Source organism: Theropithecus gelada, chromosome 5 (assembly GCF_003255815.1).
Source record: "Theropithecus gelada isolate Dixy chromosome 5, Tgel_1.0, whole genome shotgun sequence".
Classification (NCBI taxonomy): Eukaryota; Metazoa; Chordata; class Mammalia; order Primates; family Cercopithecidae; genus Theropithecus; species Theropithecus gelada.
In genome coordinates, this window is record NC_037672.1 from 154,100,106 (window position 1) to 154,120,949 (window position 20,844).

The 20,844-nt window shown below is 34.6% G+C and overlaps 1 protein-coding gene across 3 annotated transcripts in view; it reads left to right on the top strand.

Moving 5' to 3' along the window:
- Positions 1–20,844, top strand: part of GLRB (glycine receptor beta) — a 90,776-nt gene that overhangs the window by 31,684 nt on the left and 38,248 nt on the right. For all 3 annotated transcript variants that reach the window (XM_025385382.1, XM_025385384.1, XM_025385383.1), the window contains exons 3-4: positions 12,468–12,574; positions 14,244–14,311. In XM_025385382.1, the coding sequence (XP_025241167.1) occupies positions 12,468–12,574; positions 14,244–14,311 (175 nt within the window). The remainder of the gene's footprint in view (positions 1–12,467; positions 12,575–14,243; positions 14,312–20,844) is intronic.

Here is a 20,844-nt window from a genome sequence, read left to right on the forward strand (position 1 = left end):
TGTTGAAGCCACAGCAAGGTATCGAGAAGATCTAGCTAAGATCATTGATGAAGGTTAGAATACCAAACAACAGATGTTCAATGTAGATGAAACAGCCTTATACTGGAAGAAGATGCCATTTTTCATAGCTAGAGAGAAGTCAATGCCTAGTTAAAGAACAGGCTAACTCTCTTGTTAAGGGCTAATGCAACTGGTGACTTGAAGTTGAAGTCAATATCTGTTGATCATTCCTAAAATCCTAGGGCCCTTAAGAATTATGCAAGATCTACTCTGTCTGTGCTCCGGAAATGGAACAACAAAGCCTGGGTAACAGCACATCTGTTTACAACATGGTTTACTGAAGATTTTAAATACACTATTAAGACCTACTACTCATGAAAAAAAGACTCATTTTCAAACATTACTGCTCATTGACAATGCACCTGGTCACCCAAGAGCTTTGACAGAGATGTATGGTACAAGGAGTTGTTTTCATGCCTGCTACACAACGTCCATTCTTCAGACCATGAATCAAGGAGTCATTTTGACTTTCAAGTTTTATTATCTAATAAATACATTTAGTAAGGCTATAGCTGTCATAGATAGTAATTCCCCTGATGGATCTGGGCCAAATACATTGAAAACCTTCTGGAAAGGATTCACTATTCTGGATACCATTAAGAACATTTGTGATTTATGAAAGGAAGTCAAAATATCAACATTAACAGGATTATAACTTTTTTGGATGACTTTGAGTAGTTCAAGACTTCAGTGGAGGAATTAACTGCAGAGATGGTGGAAATAGCAAGAAAACTTAAATTAAAACTGGAACCTGAAGACGTGACTGAATTGTTGCAATTTCACGATAAAGCTTGAACAGAAGAGGCGTTGATTCATCTATGCATGAGCAAAGAAGTGGTTTCCTAAAATGGATTCTACTCAGATCTTCTGGTGAAGATACTGAGAAGAATGTCAAAATGACAACACAGGATTTTGATTATTACATGGACTTAGTTTATAAAGCAGCAGAAGTTTGAGAGGATTGACTCCAATTTTGAAAGATGTTCTGTAGGTAAAAGGCTATTAAACAGCCCTGCATGTTAGAGACACATCTGCTATATAAGGAAGGTCCATTGATCCAGCAAACTTCACTTTTGTCTCATTTTAAGAAATTGCCACAGCCACCGCAAACTTCAGCAAGCACCAGTTTGATCAGTCAGCAGTCATCAACATCAAGGCAAGACCCTCTTATCAGCAAAAAAGAAGAAACTTTGTTTAAAACTAACATGATTGTCAGCAATTTTTAGTGATATTTTAAAATTAAGGTATGTTTATTATTGTATACATTTAGCAGACTACAGTTTAGTTTCTTATATGCACTGAGAAACCAAAACATTTGTGTGACTAACTTTATGGCAATATTCACTTTATTGTGGTGGTTTGGAACTGATCCCTAAATATGTCTGAGGTATGGCTGTATTTCCTATTGGTTCTGTCTTTCTGGAGAAACTGGACTAATACAATTTGTGTGTATGACTTTAGCTTTATCTTTTTGGGGGCTTTCTGGGATTTCTGAATCTGGATGTTCATTTTGTTCCTCAGATTTGGGAAGATTTTAGCCATTATTTCTTAGAATTTCCTCATTATTTCTCCCTTTTTTCTTCTTCTGTAATTCCCATAATGCCTATCTTGGTCTGCTTGATGGAATCTGTAGTAAAAGCCTAAGTGTCTTTTTTACACTATACTTTCCAGTAGAATACTTCTGACACCAGATGTGTGTGTGGCATTTCGCTTCAGATGACAGCCAGTCAGTTCTCCAGTGAATACCAATTGTTTGCCCTATAATTTATTTTTAAATTCTATTTTCCTGGAGATAGTGTTGGATCACACAGCTTGAAGGCTCAGTCCAAGAAGACTGACCTGCACTTCAGATGCCAATAACAAGTCCCAGGTTGTGTCCTGTACTTCTGACTAACTGACCGTAAATCTGTATTCCCCTGATCATGTCCTTGGGTTTGATTAATATGCTAGAGCAGCTTACAGACCTCAGGAAAACACTTCCCTTCACTTATTTTTACCCATTTATTGTGAAGGAATTATACAAAGGATACAGATGAACAGGCAAATGGAGAATATGCATAGAACGAGGCATGTGAGAAGGTGCATAAAGCTTCCATGCCCTCTCTGGGTACACCATCTTTTATAGTCCTCTATGTCTCTAGCTTTCTGGAAGCTCTCTAAACCCAGTCTTTTGGGTTTTTTATGGAGGCATCATTATACGGCCATGATTGATGAAATCTTCGGCCGTTGGTGATCAACTCAACCTTCAACCTTTCTCCCCTCCCTGAAGGTCAGAGGGTGGGAGTAAGGCTGAAAATCTCAGCTCTCTAATCATGTTTTCGTCTTTCTGGTGACCAGTCCCCATCCTGGGGCTATTCTAGGGGCCTTGAACTGCCAGTCATCTTATTAGCATACGGAAGACACTCAACACTCCAGAGTGTTTACAGGTTTTAGGAGCTCTATTCTAGGAAGCAAGAATGAAGATCAAATATATATATCTTATTATAAATTACAATATCACAGTGTTTTATAAGACCCTTAGGTTTTCTTCACTCTTTTTTTTTCTTTTTTTTGCTCTGGATAATTTTAAATGACCTGTCTTTATGTTTGCTCATTCTTTCTTCTGCTTGTTCTAATGTGCCACTGAATTTCTCTATTGAATTTTTTAGTTTATTATATTATTCAGCTTCAAGGTTTCTGCCTGCTTCATTTTAAAATTTTCTCTCTTTGTTGAAATTCGTACTTTGTGCATTGTTCTCCTGAGCATGTTGAACATTCTATTATTTATAAAGATATGACTGTTTATTTTAAATTTTCTGTCAAATAATTCATATATTTCCATTTTGTTGGGGTTGGTTTTTGGAGTTATGTTTTACTCCTTTGTTTGAATCATGTTTGCCTGTTTCTTTATTTTTCTTGAGTCTTTGTGCTGTTATCTATGCAGCAGAAAAACCTCTACATCTCCCAGTCTCCACAGATAGATCCTGTGCTAGAGAAGACCCTCACCATTCAACCTGGCCAGTTTCTGGGTCTCTCAAACCTTCTTGGTAGTCTAAATCATTGTCTTTTTTTTTTTTTTTTTTTTTAGTGGCTTCCAGGTGTCCAGAGTATGTTAGGCCCTGTCTATCCTCCAAGAAAGGTGGGTAAAAGTAAATTCCTCTGGTAGCTCTTGGAGGAGTTGGAATGCCAGAACTGTGATCCAGCTCTTTTCCTTCCCCAAGAATAATCTGAGCTCTGGTGTTTTTTATGTGCTCACTCTGTGTTGAGCTGGGGTAGCATCTGTGATGAGTTCTGCACACCTGTTCAAAGTGCCACTTTGTTCTTTGTAGCCTTCAGTGGTCTAGTGTATACTGGGCCCTATCAGTGCTGCGAGAGAGATGAGAGAAAAGCCAGTCCCTTGAGTAGCACCAGAAAAAGTTGGGCTGGTAGACATGTGGTTCAAGTGTTCTCAGGGAGAAGCTGGGAGCTAGGGTTTACTTCCCTTGCTTGTTGTGCACTGAGCTTTGGGGAGGAGCTGTGGCATGTCTTCATGCTAGTGCAAACTGTTACTTTTTTCTGTGTAGTCCTCAGTGGCTTAGTGTACTAGTGTATGCTGTGCTTTATCAGCTTTCCAAGACAGGAGAGATAGAAAACAGTCTCTCTGGTGGTACATGCAAAAGCTGAGATGCTAGGTATATGGTCCAACTGCTTCACTCCAGAGGAAGAAACTGTAAGCTGAGGACTCCTTCATGATTATATTATGCTGTGTTGGGGTTTTAGGGGTGGGGATTAGGGCTGGAGGATGTCTTATTTTTCTACGAGTTCAATGTGGCTGATTTCATACTCAACTGAGGTACAGAAGACTCTCAACTAGTTTTAGAATTTCTCACAAAGAAGATTGATCCATTTGTTGTTGCATTGTTATGTCCTTGAGGGGAGGAAGAATCCAGGGCTTCCTTTTTCACTGTCTTGGGGACATCACTCCTAGTGAAACAGACTTTTCAATAGAGTCATATGCACTCTCTCATTCATTTCTTCACCTATTACTATTCTATCAACTCCAATCTAGCTTCCGCCTCTTTCTCAACTGAAAAACCGTTCTTTCTTTTGCTGAATCCCATGGAAAGCTGTCAGTCCTCATCTCAACCTCTCAGCAACTTTTGGCCCTGTTAGCCAACTCTTCCATGAAATATTCTTTTTTTATTTCCCTTGGGTTCTGTTGATACCACACACTGCTGGATTTACCCCTTCTTCCTGGCTCTTTGCTCTTTGAATTATTGGCTTATCTTTTCCTATCTGCTCATTAAATGTTGCAATTCCTCACATTTCAATCCATGTCTTTTTTTTTTTTAACCATGAACTCTCTTTTCAAACAAGTGATTCTTCTGATCATTAAAATCATCTGAAGAACTTTTTAAAAACCCTGATGCCTGGGCCACATCCAAAACTAATTAAATCTAGATATGGGTAATGGGATGAGGTATCAGTAGTTTCTAGAACTCCTCAGCTGAATCCAATCTATTTTCAAGCCTGAGATTCCACAACCAAATTTATCTAAACTCACAGCTTTAAATATCATTTTTTGTATCAGAATAAGGATCATGCGTGTTTGATTCTCAAGCACATAACCAGTACATGGCAAGTGCATGGCACATAGGAAATTCTCAGAAACTGTTAAATGAATTAAGGAATGACTAAAGTGAGAGAGAAATTTAGCATATTGGTGGTTGCATAACTGGTAAAGCTCCTTAAGGAAACTTGGTATTTAGTTGATGTTTGTAGGTTAAATTATCTTAGAGACAGAGACATTGAGATGAAAATTTGCATGAAAAAAGGGATTACTTTTGAGAACATGTCTTAAGAGGGAGTAAAGCAGGCTTAAACACAGGAACAGTGGGGTTGCAACTGAGTGATCAGTCCATGCCACTGGGAACTCTGAAGATGGGATGGCCCTTCAGAGTGTCTCAATTAGTAGAAAGGGACCCAGCCACTTTTATATACCCCTATCAAAGTCACTGGGTATGGGCTGCCTCTAGGACATGACACCTTACTTCAGCTGGAGGCTATTCCAGAAGACACTCAGCTCTGAACTGTAGGCACCCAACATTCCCAGTAGCAAGCTCATTTCTGGAGGGGTGACCTTGATGGTGGGGCACGGCAGCGTGCACTACAAGTGGAATCAGATTGTCAATGGAATGAGCTCTGAGACCTCACCTGATTTAACCTTTGGTTTAAAGGTGAGTGTACTGAAGTTCACAGAGGGGGAGTGCTTTGCCCAGTATCATGTGGCAATCTTGCAGTCCATCTGGAGTTAGAACACTAATCTCTTGACTCTAAGAGATGTGTTTTTCAATTATACCCACATTTTATTCAACTTTAGTGTGTATGTGTATGTGTGTGTGTAATTTTTTGTATAGATATTTTCATTGGGCCAGGAGGGCAATATTTTTAAGTTTTTGCTATATATGGAAAATTGAGAAAAGCTAAGTATCATTGCAGTTGGTTGCAGAGTTAGAAGTCTTAACTATGGATTTGTACTTGCTGGGCCAGGATGTAATTTTATTCTGTTTAGTATTGAAAGTAATGGCACAGTAAACATTGTGTTTGGATTGATGTTTAATTCTTTATGTCATGAGCTTTGGAGCGCATAGCAAACCCATTAGAAGTGGTGAGAAGGTATAATGTTTTACAGTTGAGCAACATATGATAGAAGTAGAAAATACTTCTATCATGGTTTTCATAGAATAAGTAATCTCACATGTGATATGAAGTTAAAAGTGACCAACAGATAGCCTTCAATGAGATTTGCAAATTGCTGGTATTCAAAATCCAGCATCTCTCCAAATACATGCTTCTACTTTATGCAGAATATTTTTTCTGTGAGCCATGGATGATGTAATTGTATAATTGGAGCTAGAGAAGATTTGAAAATGTTTCCACAGGCTACAACAGTTCCTGAAACCCAGTTGAGGGATAAATAACATGAATGTTGCGGAACACTCTTCTTAATTATGACTCTTGGCCCATAATAACATGACAGACTTTGCCACACACATGCACATCTACTCATAAACACATTCTTTTCAAATAAGTTTAGACTAATCTTGTAAAAGGTATCACTCACTGTCTGCATTCATAAAACTGTTCACAGTTTAATCTGCGAAAACAGAATGGAAAATAAATCCAGAAACTGTCAAGAGAGGTGATAGTAAACTATAGGATAAGTAGGAAAACACAAAAATAAAAAACACTCCACAATAATTACATAGTTATGTGTATTCATGAATAACTACCAATTTAACTTATTAGCTGGATACATAAAGTATTTGTCTTTGTATATCTATTTATCTATCTGATTATCTAAAAATAGTTGTGTACAGATAGAAGTGTAATGCTGAACTTTTAATACATTTCCATTTGCAGACCAGTAGCAGTGTTTTTTTATAAGCCCCAGTCTTAACACATGATTGAGGTTTCACTTCTATATGATTATTATATACATAGTTTGCTTCCAGTTAAGGCTGTGGATTTTGAAAGGAGAGCTTACAATTGACTCTCCTGACTCTTTCAGTGCTTTTCCTGGTCTCTCTCTCTCTCTCTTTTTTTCTTTTTTCAAATAAGCATTTTATTTTAAAATAGCTTTAGATTTATAGAAAAATTTCCAAGGTAGTACAGAGAGTTCCCAAATACCCTGCACCTAATTTTCTCTATTTTTCTTTTTCTTTAGTATGGTACTTTGTTTATTTTTGTAATTTTTATTTTATTTATTTATTTATTTATTTACAATTAAAGAACTAACACTAATAGAATATTAATAAGTAAAATCCATTCTTTTTTTTTTTTTTTTTTTTGAGACGGAGTCTCGCTCTGTCGCCCAGGCTGGAGTGCAGTGGCCGGATCTCAGCTCACTGCAAGCTCCGCCTCCCGGGATCACGCCATTCTCCGGCCTCAGCCTCCCGAGTAGCTGGGACTACAGGCGCCCGCCACCTCGCCCGGCTAGTTTTTTGTATTTCTTAATAGAGACGGGGTTTCACCGTGTTAGCCAGGATGGTCTCGATCTCCTGACCTCGTGATCCGCCCGTCTCGGCCTCCCAAAGTGCTGGGATTACAGGCTTGAGCCACCGCGCCCGGCCGTAAAATCCATTCTTTACTCACACCTCTTTGGTCTTTATCTTAAGTCCTTTTTTTGTCACAGGATCCCTCCCAGGATACTATGTTACACAGTCGTCATGCCTTCTTGGGCTCCTCTTGGCTGTGACAGTCACTCAGACGGTAACTTACTTTTGATGACTGTGAGAGTTTTATAAAGTACCTGAGTACCTGTCAAATATTTTGTGGACCGTCCTTCAAATGGGATTTATCTGATGTTTTTCTCATGACTAGACTGGGTTATGTGGTTTTGAGAGGAAGACCACAGGGTTAAAATGTGATTCTCATCACATCCTATCAAGGGTCCATATTATCAACATGGCTTATCACGATTAAGGTTAACTTGATTACCTGCTGAGGAGAGTGCCTGTGGAGTTTCTCTGCTGTGAAGTTACTCTTTCCCCCCGCACTTTGCAGACTGAACTCTTTGGAAGGGAGTCACTATGCACAGCCCACACTAAGGAGTGGTGAGTTATTTTCCAACAATTAAAAAGCAGAAGATCTACACCAATTGTTTGGAATTCTTCATGAGTGATTTGTTAATATTTCCTCATTTATTCAATTCTTATTTTTATCTGTATGGACTCTGAGATTTCTGTTTTGTACTATAATACAATACTACTTTATTTTGTTGCTCAAATCATGACAGCTTTGGCCACTGGGAACCCTCTCAGTTGGTTCCAATGTCCCTCTGTTGACATATTTCCATTACGGTGCTTTTTTTTTTTTTTTTTGTCTGAACACTTGTTTAATTTCTGTTACTGTAAGATATCTGCTCTTTAAAAAAATATTGTCGTCTCATTTCACTTTGTATGGTGTTACCAGCTTTAAAATAATGACTAATAACATCACGGTTGCCACTATTTACGGTTGTATTGTTTACTTTGATATAATTCCTTTCTGAGTCCTTTTAGTGAAGTATTCAGAAAGGGAACCTTCCGTCTAAAACCTCCTCCAACAATAATACCTTGTGTTTTCTTGTATCTTGCTGTGTCTGAAAAGCAGAATTAACAGTAATCAAAGCATCCCATAGAGTCAGAATTGCTTGCTGTAGAAGGGAGGATGATTGATCTGTTTCCATGAAAAATTTCTTAACCTGTGGTCTGCTGGTCCAGGACCCTCAGAAACGCAAACTTCGTGTACACTTTTTAGGGAAGTATAGAGTGTTTATCGGATTTTCGGAGACATTTGTTATCTAACAGAGGCAAAGAATCACTGCCTTAGAGCATGAGAAATGATACAACCAACATATATTACATGCCTCGTTCTACCCTTGTGTCTGTGGCTTTGTGTTTGTTTAAGTTCATGTCCAGCTGAAAACCGTGCAGCCCCACACTACATTCAGGTCTGAGAAGGCCTCTGACAATTGTCACTGCATTTATACCTCTATGGAGAAATAAAACAATTCCTTTAGACTCAGATTTCTGGTTTTAGCAAGAAGATTAAGACAATATACTCATCCACACCTGTTTTGAAATGAAACTGTGCACTGTGGTCACTGGAGGGTCATGTAAAAAAAGAAGAATGTTCTACAGTTAATAGAAAATTGAGTTTCCTCCTTTGGAAATAATTTTCTGGATTTTTCCTTTAGTGCTGGAAAATATTACATCATACAGCTATACAGTCTGACACATTCCTTGCATAACTTTACGTATTAGTAATGACATTGGTTCAAGTTTAGGCAAGTGAACAAAAGAGAACTGGTTGTAAAAGGCTTTTGATATTTAACTCTATTTTCTCTAGTCATTTGATCACTTTGCCCAAGTAGAATACATTATTTTCTTAAATTAATGTCATATTTCCAAGAAATAAATCCTGCTTTTTAATATATTGGAATTGTTGATAGATTTCTTGAAATAAAACAAAATAGCATAGTCACATGCATAAAACATTGGGCTGAGATTCAGAATATGAAGACTTTAATAACAAAGCAGGCATTAAGTGTGTGACCTAATTAAAATCACTTAACTCTCCTTTTCCCTGTTTATTTTGTGTAAGTGATACTAACTTACTTTCTAAATTATAAGGATATATAAGGTAACATACAGACAAAAGAAAATATGTTGCATGCAAATTGTTTTAACTCTTTAGAAGGAAGTGACTATATCCATTTAATCTCTTAAATATATTTTAGTCTGTAGAGATAATTTTAATGTTATTTTATTATTGATAAGCTAAAAATATGATTTTTACTTTTTTTAGGTGGGAAAACACTGAGTTCATGCATGTGAATATAAACTACATGGGATTTTATTTAATTTTTAAAACATCTCTTCATTTCTAATACAAATAAATGTAAACTGTTGATTAAACATTCATGCCAAGTTACCTGCAGCTGAAACATGGAAATATATATTGACACAAATAAGAATAGAAGAAAAGGGGCCATACGATATTTGGTATATTCCCTGGGTTTTTGTTTTTGGTTTGGTTTTTTGTTGTTGTTGTTGTTTTTTTTTTTTGGTTTGCTTGTTTGATTTTCAGAAGATTTTTGTCAAGCAATGTTGAGTTTTTGTTGCTAACAAACAAGAATTTGCTTTTAACTGTGGAGAGTTGCAAAAACATTTGGAGATGGTAGAAGAGTGAACTGATAGAAAGGGCCAATTTATATTTTCAGTACTAATGATTTTTAACAATGCCTAGTAAGATGAATAGAACCCAAGGTAAAATATATATGCCCTAAAGCAATATGTGTATGGATGGTAATAAGAAGACAGATAATATTTCACTTACACTATGGCAGGCTTACCATGGAGCAGGTTTCATTCTTGGCTCTACCACCTTAGAAAAATCTCTTAACCCTGCTGTGTCTTAGTTTCTTTATATACCATGTACTCTACAGGTCCATTTACTTACCTCTTACTCTTGTACCAATTCTTTTCTACCATTCTCTCCCTTGAAATAACAGCTTTCTGTGTGGTTAATATCTCTTCTGTTTAATAGCATGAACATGACTATCAAATGAAAGAATGTAGTGGACATAATGGTTGATTCTCCAATATTCATTCCGCACCAGAATATTAATCTGAGCCAATCATGAATGTTTCTTCCTCCTTGCCAGTAATTAGTTCAGCAATGGTCAATACTGGGAAGATTATGAGGGTGGGGGAAGTCATTTCTCCTAAGAGAGTGCCCCAGGACAAAATGCTCTTCTTCCTCTGGAAATGATGAGTGGAACTGCTTACCTCTTACAGCACAGGCAACATGAGGCTGAAATATACCTAGAAGAGATGGCAGATTGGAAGTACTTGAACCAATGTGTATTTAATACTATAAAAATAGACTAGGGAACTACAAATATATAGAAACCATGAGTCCCTCAATAATCATACTGTTTTCATTTTGTCTAGTTGGTAATATCCCCATAGGTAAGCAAAGAAAAGCTACAAAATCATTGCCAAGCAATATATTTATTAGTTCATGTTCATCAGCGTAAGGTTGAAGGTTGAGGCAAGATTTTACAAAGAAGATGAAGTTTAAAAGGACAGGTTTGGTTTAGATTAGTACAATAAAGAATGGAAGTTGCAATATCCCGTAAAGACACACTGATTCTGTGGAAGAAGGACAAAATTTGGTAGTGAGATAAAGGGCTAAAAAATGAGTTTGACTGACACAGCCTACAGCTAGAAGCAGAAAAATCGGCTGGAAAGTTCTAAACTACAAAATTTAGTGTTAATTGTCTTCATGTTGTCTTTTCATTGTTTAGAAGGAATATACTTGTAAAGGATTTTATATGAACAGACACAATAATAGCAGTTCTGAATTGATCCAATACAAGTGTATTTTGTAATCAATCAATTCTTTTTCTTCCTTTGAATGAGAAAATTTGTAGATAGATTTGAATACTAATTTGCATCCTAATATCCAATTTTCCCACATACCCTCATTCTCTTTAGAGTTTTCCATCTTTTGATAAAGGATGACAACTGGCTGTAAGGAAGTTATAGTTTTACCTGCAATGAAATGGAAAATCTAATTACCAGCCCTCAAGTTTATGAAACTGTGACACTGGAGCAAATAAAGCCACGAGAAGCAGTTTTTAAAAATCCGTATGATCTCTGCACTTTTGGGAGGTTTAACTGATTGATTTTCATTTTTTAAAATGCTTTGCACTCTGATTGAATTTCTGTTTGAAAGAGTTGTCTATGTCAATTCATAGTATTATTAGATTATTTCATACATTTTTTTCTGTTATATCTCACCTACAATAGTTGTCTCTTATTGGCAGATTGTATGAAAATTAACTCAGAAATGCCTAATAGAGTTTTGATTTCAATACAAAGCCAAGCCTGTTGCATCTACGTTTCCTTCATATAAATTAATGTAATTTATGAAATTGAGACTTTTTACCATATCGATACAGAAAATGCTGTGCTAGGTGCTCCAAGTAGAGTTTTACTCTTCCTTGTGATTGTCATGGATTTTGTGTGTGTGTAGGTAATGAGAAAAATTATTATGCATAAGACTTTATGAGGGGTAAAATAAACCAAACCAAAACAAAAACAACAAAATGTTTTCCTTGGCTTCCAAGAAAGTGCCTTTCTAAAAAAAGGGCTCTTAAGCAACCACCAATTTTGTCACTTATCATTATTCAAAGTTAATTAAAATAGCAAAACAATGTAGATTTTCCTCTTCTTGATAAAGAGTTGATGACAAATATATACAGAAAAGCAATAGGTAGTTATCTCTTACAGCTCTGTATAATATAGAGTATTTTACTTGTTTCATTTATCTGATAATAGTGAAAAGTCTTTTACCAATTCCCTTCTGCCTCCCAGACTGCCATATTTTACTGAGTGAGGAAAATGTTCACTGTATTTCTTGGGGAATATCATTTTATAAACGTCAGCATGATTGTCTTATGAATTCTTAGACCATCTCTCTGGTCAGATCTTTTTTGTGTTGGCAGGTTAATATTACACATTTTTCAAAAAATGTTCTTTGCTTTTTTTTTTTCTCATTGTGTGCACTTCCTTTTTACTTACCTAGATTTCGATGGCAGGTTGCTTCAGAACAAGTAAGCTGTCTCCTTAATTTTACTTTATAAAAAGTAACATGGAGTATTTAGAGCAATGTTTCATACATTTAGTAAAGTTAATTGTGTATATATATATAAATAAATAAATAACAATGCCTCTTGGGTTTTTAACAATGTTTACTAGTCTCTATTTCTATTTGAAAAAGCCATACTATAGTTGTGGATTTGTCTCAAAAAGGCAGTCTTTCCTCCCAATGAGAATTACCCATTTCTGTTGTTTGCTATTTATAACTACTTATCAGGATTTTTCTCTCTCTTATAGTCAGCAGTCAGCAGAGGACCTTGCCCGAGTACCTGCCAACTCCACTAGCAATATCTTGAACAGGTTACTGGTCAGTTATGATCCCAGGATAAGACCAAACTTCAAAGGTTTGTCTCCCCCATATAAATTTTCATTTTTATTGTTTAAAAATTAATTTTATATGTATAGAACTTTGTGATATTTTATATGTATATGTGTTGTGATATTCAAAACAGTAAGATTTTAAAGTGACATGTAACAAAAATGTCCTTAAGTTCAGAGCAATTCAATGCCTAAAATATTCAAAGATAAGTAAAATATGAATTCTCACTGCTTTATAGGTTACCTGTTTTTAAACATTCAGAAAAGGATATACTGTGAATTAATAGGCTAACCTCTGTAATGAGTTTGCTAAGTACTATTCTTAACCTTAGTGCTTTAAAATTTAGACTCTGGAAATAGACCTGGCTTTCATTCACAGACACCAGAGTTATAATTTGCAGAATGATGATTTTCTTATTTAGGGAAAGAGAACAGTTCTGATGTATATTTAGAGTCTTTCTTACATTTTGTTAGTATTTCACATTAATAGAAAATTCTTTCTTTTCTTTTGCTGAAAAAATGATGGCTGTGTGATTTTTAAAAGCATGTTGGCTTTGTGAATAAAAGTGACTATGTATTCTACAACATAGATTATTTTTATTCCAATTAGATATTACCATTTATCACACCTTTTAAAAACCAAGACTATGCTTACAATAAAATAAGCCAAGAACAGATTGTGCAGTTGTATAGACCTTTTTTGTACTTTTGATGAATTAGAAAAAAGCTGTATGAACAAAATCTCCTCTGGAAAACTATAATCCTTGCTGCTGGTTAAGGACAGGTATTAATGTAGATCAGATTAACATTATAAGGTTTGATTTTTTTTTTTTTTTTTTGCCTTTAGAAAAAAACAAGTCTGCAGCTGCTTCTAGTCAACTGAAGTTATACAACTATGTTGTAAAAATGGGTTTTTGTTCATTACCGGGACCTATTCAGTTACTTTCAACGACAGCCATGGTCTGGGTTGTCACATGTCTACCATATATTGATTCACCACCTGTTTTTCATCAGTTAGTGGTTATGTGGCTAAAAGGCTAAATTCACATTTTCCCTTTGTTAGCCCAACCAGCAGCCACAATGAGTTGAAAAAAAAATAGAAAGAAATTTGCAACGTTATACCTTAGTTCTCACTCCGTGAACTTTCTAATTATTTTTCAAAAGGTCAGGTAAAAATCTTTATAATGACTCTGCTGTGTGTCCAATTAGCTTTACATTTTCATGAATTAAAAATTAAAATGTAATAATTATAAGTAAAATTTATTGAATACTGTTTTACCTATTAAAGTAAGAATTTGAACTAATTAGAAAAATGCAAAAAAAATTAAACCCTGTTTTCAAAATGATTTTTTAAGAATAATTTGTAGTTCCTTAAAGTAAATGTATTAGGGCAATTTAAAAACAGATTTAAAGGTAAATGTATTTTGCAGAGTCCCTACAATTTAAGACATAATTCTTCCTGAAAAAAAAGAACATTATAAAATACAATTGAACTCATTTTTTATTTGTATTATGATTCCTGTTTTGAAAAATGAGTTAATAGCAATTATGAACATGTTATACTGAGACCATAGATTTTGCATTCCATATGAATTGGAAAAAATATGATAACCTAAATGTGTAAACCAAAAAACTATGATAACTCTGACCAAGCTTTTTACAGCTAGTAAATATATTCTTAATTTTTATTCATAGGCATTCCTGTTGATGTAGTAGTCAACATTTTTATTAACAGTTTTGGATCCATTCAAGAAACAACAATGGTAAGATTGTAATTAATTTAATATTTTGTGAAATATTTCAATACAGGAGATAGTGAAGTAACATAAAAACTGAAAAATAAGGAGCAACTCAAAACATGCCTGCCATTTCCTAGTATAAAATGTCCATGTTTCTAGATTTTGTTAAATCAGTGATTTCAGTCACCCACATAATTTTGCAATTCAAATTTAGTTTTAATGTTACATTAAAACTTACGGACTTAAAAGCATTGATGTATTCCCTCTGAAAAGCTGTGATTGGATACAACCTGGAGAAAGGATTTATGCCATGAAGACTCTTGGGCAGCAGTTTTTGTTTTCCAATATGCTTGTATGTTGGAACATTAAAAAATGTTTTAAGTATTCAAGTTTTTTTCTTCCAGTTTCCTGAGGAGAATCCTTGTTTTATCTGTTATGTTCATTTTGTGATATGTAGAGCAGAGAATTGTAAGAAGCAAATAAGAAAATTGATTTTCATAAGCTAGGGCAATGTGAACATCTTGAAAGGATGGCTCAGCAAGATGAAAAGGGCGAGGAAAGGCAGGAGAAGACTGGGAAGGAGTGACAAGCAGACTCGTGTCTTGAAAGGACTAGCAAAGAGGTTTGAGAGAGGTTTGACTGTTGTCCATGATAAGTTGGACTTTTGGGACAAAGTTTTTGATAAAGTAATAGTAGATTTCCTAAGCCTCTTAAAAGCCGTTCGATAAAGTCAGTTTGCTTGTTAAGGTTTTAGAATATTAAATTTGTGTTATTTTTGACAAACCACACAGTGAAATAATACTTCAGGTTGAAGAAAGAAGACCTAAGGATTTTTTCCTGTATTTTTGGGAGATACTTATATTTTATTAAATAATAATATAAGACTTTGATTGCAAGCCTAGTAAGAATGGCAAGAGTACAGTCTAGTTTTCCTGAGACCATCTCAGACTAGTAAAAGAATTACTTCAAATATTTACTCCATTATTCCTAGTAGCAGCAGCATAGCGTAGTATAAAAGCAATTGTATATTACATTTAATTAATGACACCTATTTTATATTTTAATTGTGATGCGAGTGTTATTTATTTGTAGAAGTATATAGTTAAGCTGGATAATGGACAACGTGTAGATATTTTAGATAATTATTTAAAAGATTTGGGGATTATGTCCAAAATTCACTTCCAGTGACTTTTTACATTATTTAAATAACATAGACATGCATTATAAATCACTAGGAAATCTTTCTGAAATAAAATATAAACTACTATATATGACTCGAGACAGTATAGCACTCATTAACTGAAAATGTGGTTAATCTATCTATGTACTTCATTTTCCAAGAGTAAGGTATATCATTTTCTCAAGGTAAAACTTTGCAGGAATCTATTTGACTCCACACCCCGTTATGCACCCTGGTTATCTAGCATGACACCACTACACTAATACTGAAACACAGCTATCAAGATATTGCGTCCTATAGGAAACAGCCCCATTCTTTATCTTGCATGCCTCTCTGATCAGATCCAAGAGAGTGTTAGGTCAGCTATTGCAAGGATCTTTTTTTCTCTTTTGCATGTGTCATAGCTCAGTAGGTATCATTAATGTATCTATTTTGTAATAAATACTGAATTCCTTCCAAATATCAGGAAGGAATTCTGGTAGGTCTCATTAGTAGTTACATGATTACATTGAGTTGAAAATACCAGGAAACATGCAATATTTAAATTATTTTTTACAGAGTTTTGATGATTATGATAAAATATTTCATCATTTCTAATATTATATCCTCTCACTCTTGTGCACAGACCCATCCCAGTAGTTAGCGAAGAAGAACTTACTCTTGGCACCATATTCAATAAATTCTCACTGTGGAGTCTTTACCCTTGCTTTTTGTTCTTGATCTTCTCTTATCTTCTAAACAGAAATTTTTATGGCTGTTCTTACTCACTTTGTGCACTCTTTTCAATCTAGGTTTTGCATCTCTATTATTTGCCTGTTTAATAGCTTCTATACTGTAATTAAATTATTTTTGTATGTATTCCTTTTATTCTCTAATCGACTATAAAACTCATAAAATTAGCAATAATGTATTCTACTTCTTCATTTTCCATAAAATACAGAAGACAGTCACTCAATAAATAACGAACACGTAAGTAAATATTTTTTATCTTAGCTAATAGTGAATGAATAAATGAACAAATAAATTTGCTATTTGCTTAGTTAAGTAAAATGGTTGGTGGAACAAATTTAAACAGTAGACTAATGTTGAGCATTTAGATGTCTTAATAACAGACTGAATAATGTCATTACTACAGAGTGTAATTTTGAAAGCTTTGGAAACCTTTGTCTAAAAGAGTCAAATTATTTATATTTGTTATTTATTTGATCATATAGCCTGGATGAAAACTAATCTGCCCTTCACTTTGTATTGACCAGACATAGCCTAAATGTTTAAGATCAGAACTATACTCATTAAATAGATGTAAATATTCCATTTTATCATAATTATTCTCTTTTGCTTCCAGCAATATTTATTTTATGTACCCTTATAAAGTAGAATTGTACACATACATCATTTTACGGTCATATTTTATATATTTGCTCAGTCTTCTCAAGGCAAATGCTCTATTACCTTGTTTCTTACTAGTTAGGAAAGCATGAGTTATTATATGAGTAACATTAAAATATCTTCCAAAGGAAAAAAAAATAGGCAACACTTATTCTTCATAATTTGTTATAAACAATGGTCAGAAAATAATAGTGATGACTCAAAAGTGTAACCCAAAAGGGTATTCATGTCTGGACAGGAGTTATATTATGAGAGGATACTTCTTCAAAACTAACAAAAATAAAGGAAGTCCTGGCCGGGCACAGTGGCTCATGCCTGCAATCCCAGCAACTTGGGAAGCCAAGGCAGGTGGATCACTTGAGGTCAGGAGTACAGGACCAGCCTAGCCAACACTGTGAACCCCGTCTGTACTAAAAATACAACAGCAAAAAAAATTAGCCGGGCATGGTGATGCGCACCAGTAATCCCAGCTACTTGGGAGGCTGAGGCTGGAGAATCACTTGAATCCAGGAGGTGGAGGTTGCAGTGAGCTGAGATCGTGCCAAAGGAAGTCTTAACATTTAAAAAGCTTCAGTATTGCCCTGTACTTTCCTCTGAAATTCAAACCATTCTGCTTCAGCCAGTAGTGCTTATTAAAGAAAGCACAATGCAGAACACAGAGCCTGGGAGTAGATATAACATGAATAGCCACAAGTCAGGTGTCAGAAAGATGGAGGGCAACTTTTAAAGGAAGAGGGGCAACCCATTTCATCAGTGGATAATGTTGATTATCAAAGAAAGAAGCAAGCAAGGTTATTGGCATTAATGTTATTGTCAGGAAAGTTTAACCAATTCTATTTGAAAAAAAATTCTTTCTGCTTTTTGTTTTCTCTAAATTTAGATGCTGAATGTTGCTGGCTAAACTAGAAGTCATCTCACATTATTCATAAACTATAATTGTATAGTGGAGGAAAAATTACAGCCATATTAATAAACCTTAAGCTCTTCCATATCTCTGTGGTTGTATGCTTCTTCAGCCTGTTTTATGGCCTCATTGTGAAGCTTTATAGTTCCTATTTCTCATGTCTGTGTGCTCGTTTGTATTTTGCTACCTTACATTTTTGTCAATGTAAGGTCAATCTATAAGTGGTATTTACCAACATAAACACTAGTGTCACCAAAATCGTCGAATAAATGTTATCATCCCAATTTGAAGTTCCTGGAACAGTCAGTTCTAGTTCCATCAGTTTACATACTACTGCTTGTGACAGCTGAAATAAGAGCATTCAAAACAGTGAGAAGAATGATTTGTCAGGGGCTAGGTGACATCTGTTCTACAGTTATCCTTACAATATTTGTTGAGTTTCCATTCAGTTCCTAACTTTGGCTTTAATCAGCAGGATTTTCATAATATAAATGTGAACTATTGAACTTCCGTGGGGAAAACTGGGATGGTGTATTGTCATAATCTATACACTGACACTTTGCCTTATCAGAAATACATAAGAGCTCTTTCATGGAAATAAAAGCCTGTTTATACAATCCATTTTCTTTCTTTAGTTTAGGCATGCTTTGTAATTATATTGAATTATTATTGCACTATAATTCATGATCCTGTCAGACTTTCTATGCCTTTTTGTTCCATGACTTTTTGTTTATTTTAATAATAGATTGCAACTCCTTTTGGGAAACACAGCTGTGACTGTCATGAAAAAAAATCATGTTTGGGATCCACTAAAAATGCTTGATTCTAGTTTTTGATAATTGCTCATCTTTGTTGTTTTAAAACAATTTTATTTTATCTATTTTTATATTTAGATTTAAAATGCTTTCCTTAAAACTTGCCTTAGTTTACTATTCTTTATATTTTGCTTTTGTTGTTTTAAAGCATGTATTATAGAATAATAGAATTTGTTGTAGAATAATATTAGACATATTTATCCCATTTTTTGTTTCACATCTTAGTACATTTTACATCTTAGATGTAAAATCATAAACATTAAACTGATTTCATATTTATTTTTCTCATGTTATTCATCTTCAGGATGAATAATAGCTGAATGTTGTTGGCTGAATAATAACCCGCTAAAGATGTTCATGTCCTAATCACCGGTAATCACAATCCTTATATGAAATTTCTAATCTCACTAGAGGCTAAATTTTATATCCTTTTCAAACCTGTGGATATGCTGTTTTATATAATAAAAGGGACATTTCAGATGTGATTCAATTAAATATTTGGAGATCGGGGGTGACTATCCCAGTTTCTTCAAGTTGAGCCAGTGTAATTGCTAGCATTCTTGTAAGACAGAGACAGCAAGATGAGGGTCAGTGGTAGTAGCTGTGATGCAGGAAGCATGAAGCGGTAGTCATGCAAGGAAGGGGCCATGACTCAAGGAATGCAGGTGACCTCCAGAAGCTGAAGAAGCCAAGGAAACTGGTTCTTTCCTCAGACGCTTCAAAGGAACCAGCCCTTCAGACAGAACACTTGACTTTAGCTCAGTGAACATGATTTTGGTCTTCTAAGCTACGGAACTGTAAGATACTAAATTTGTGGTGCTTTAAGCCACTGTTTTTGTTAATTTCGTGACAGTGGCAATTGGAAACTAGTGCATATGCTGATGAGCATTTATTAGTATTTTTTTTCTTCTGAATTCTTCTAGAGGTTTATCTGATTGCATATAACTTCCTCCCAAGTCCAGCTGAAGGGTTATCTGATTATAAAATAACTTTTTCCATATATGAAAATGCCAGACTAATCAGTTGTATTTTATTGAGTAATTGTTTAAACCTCTCACTCATTAAGGTTAATTCTATTAAGGATGTAATTTTTAAATATATATATATATACACACACATATATATATGTTTTTAGTAGTTAAAATACACTTTATTCCTTTCTCTATGTCAAAGTTACCCCTTTTTAGTGTATGTACATGAAACCGAACAATTTATTATGAATACTTTCCACATTACCTTTTTTCTTCAAGCTGTATTATTTGGAAGCATTGGTGATTAAATTTCACAAGTAAGAGTACTGTATTAGGCATTGAGGAAAGATGAAAAATGTCCAAGTTTTGTTTTCTCTTCCCAGTACTTTGGTTATTTTTATTAATGGATATGAAAAAAATTAAATTAATGGTATGAAGAATGCTAGAAAACTTGCTGAACTGAACTGTCAACATGATACAGAAGGCATTTCGTCATTCCTGTATTTAATAGAAGTGTATTGGACGCTTCTTATACCCAGACTCAGCAGATTGCTATTCTTTATGGGGTTTCCTGTGTAGTGTGGCACCATGCCACCACCTAGCAGGCACTCCTAATAGAAATGAACCGTGGGTATAGATCTAGAAAAATTAATTATCCATAAGGTGTTACTGAAGAATCTTTAACTAAAAACCTTGGAAAATGATATATTGAGAAAAACCACTAATATATAACCTAAGAGCTTTTACAGGCATTCTGTTAACCTGCAGTTCTTATATGAAATTTTAACCTGACTAGAGGCTAAATTTTAAATCCTTTTCAAACCAGCCTTTTAATAGCCCTATTGACAGAACTTTAATTATAATGCTGCCAGATGCTATAAGAGCTGATCTCTTTTATTTATTTGAATGCTAATTTTTGCCGTAATGAAAATAAAACAAATGAATTAAAGATTACATATGTGAACTATTCTAACAACATTACAAAATATAAACAGTTCTTAATATTAAAATATCATTTAAGAAACTTAACTGAATATAGTGTCTTGTGAAATGTTGTATTGACTTGAAGAAATAGTTTAATTTGGGTGTTAATTGGTTCTAAAAGTTTTTGGAGACCATCCATTTTTCCAGATAATGATTAATAGTGTGCTATTTGGAATGAACAATGAGTAGTATTTGTCACCAAGTACTTTAAAAGCAATTAAGTAATTTCCCACTCATAAAAGAAGTCTGTTTCTGATGGGAATTTGTTTCTTGCAAAATAAATGATAGAGCTATAATTACTGTGATTGAATAAT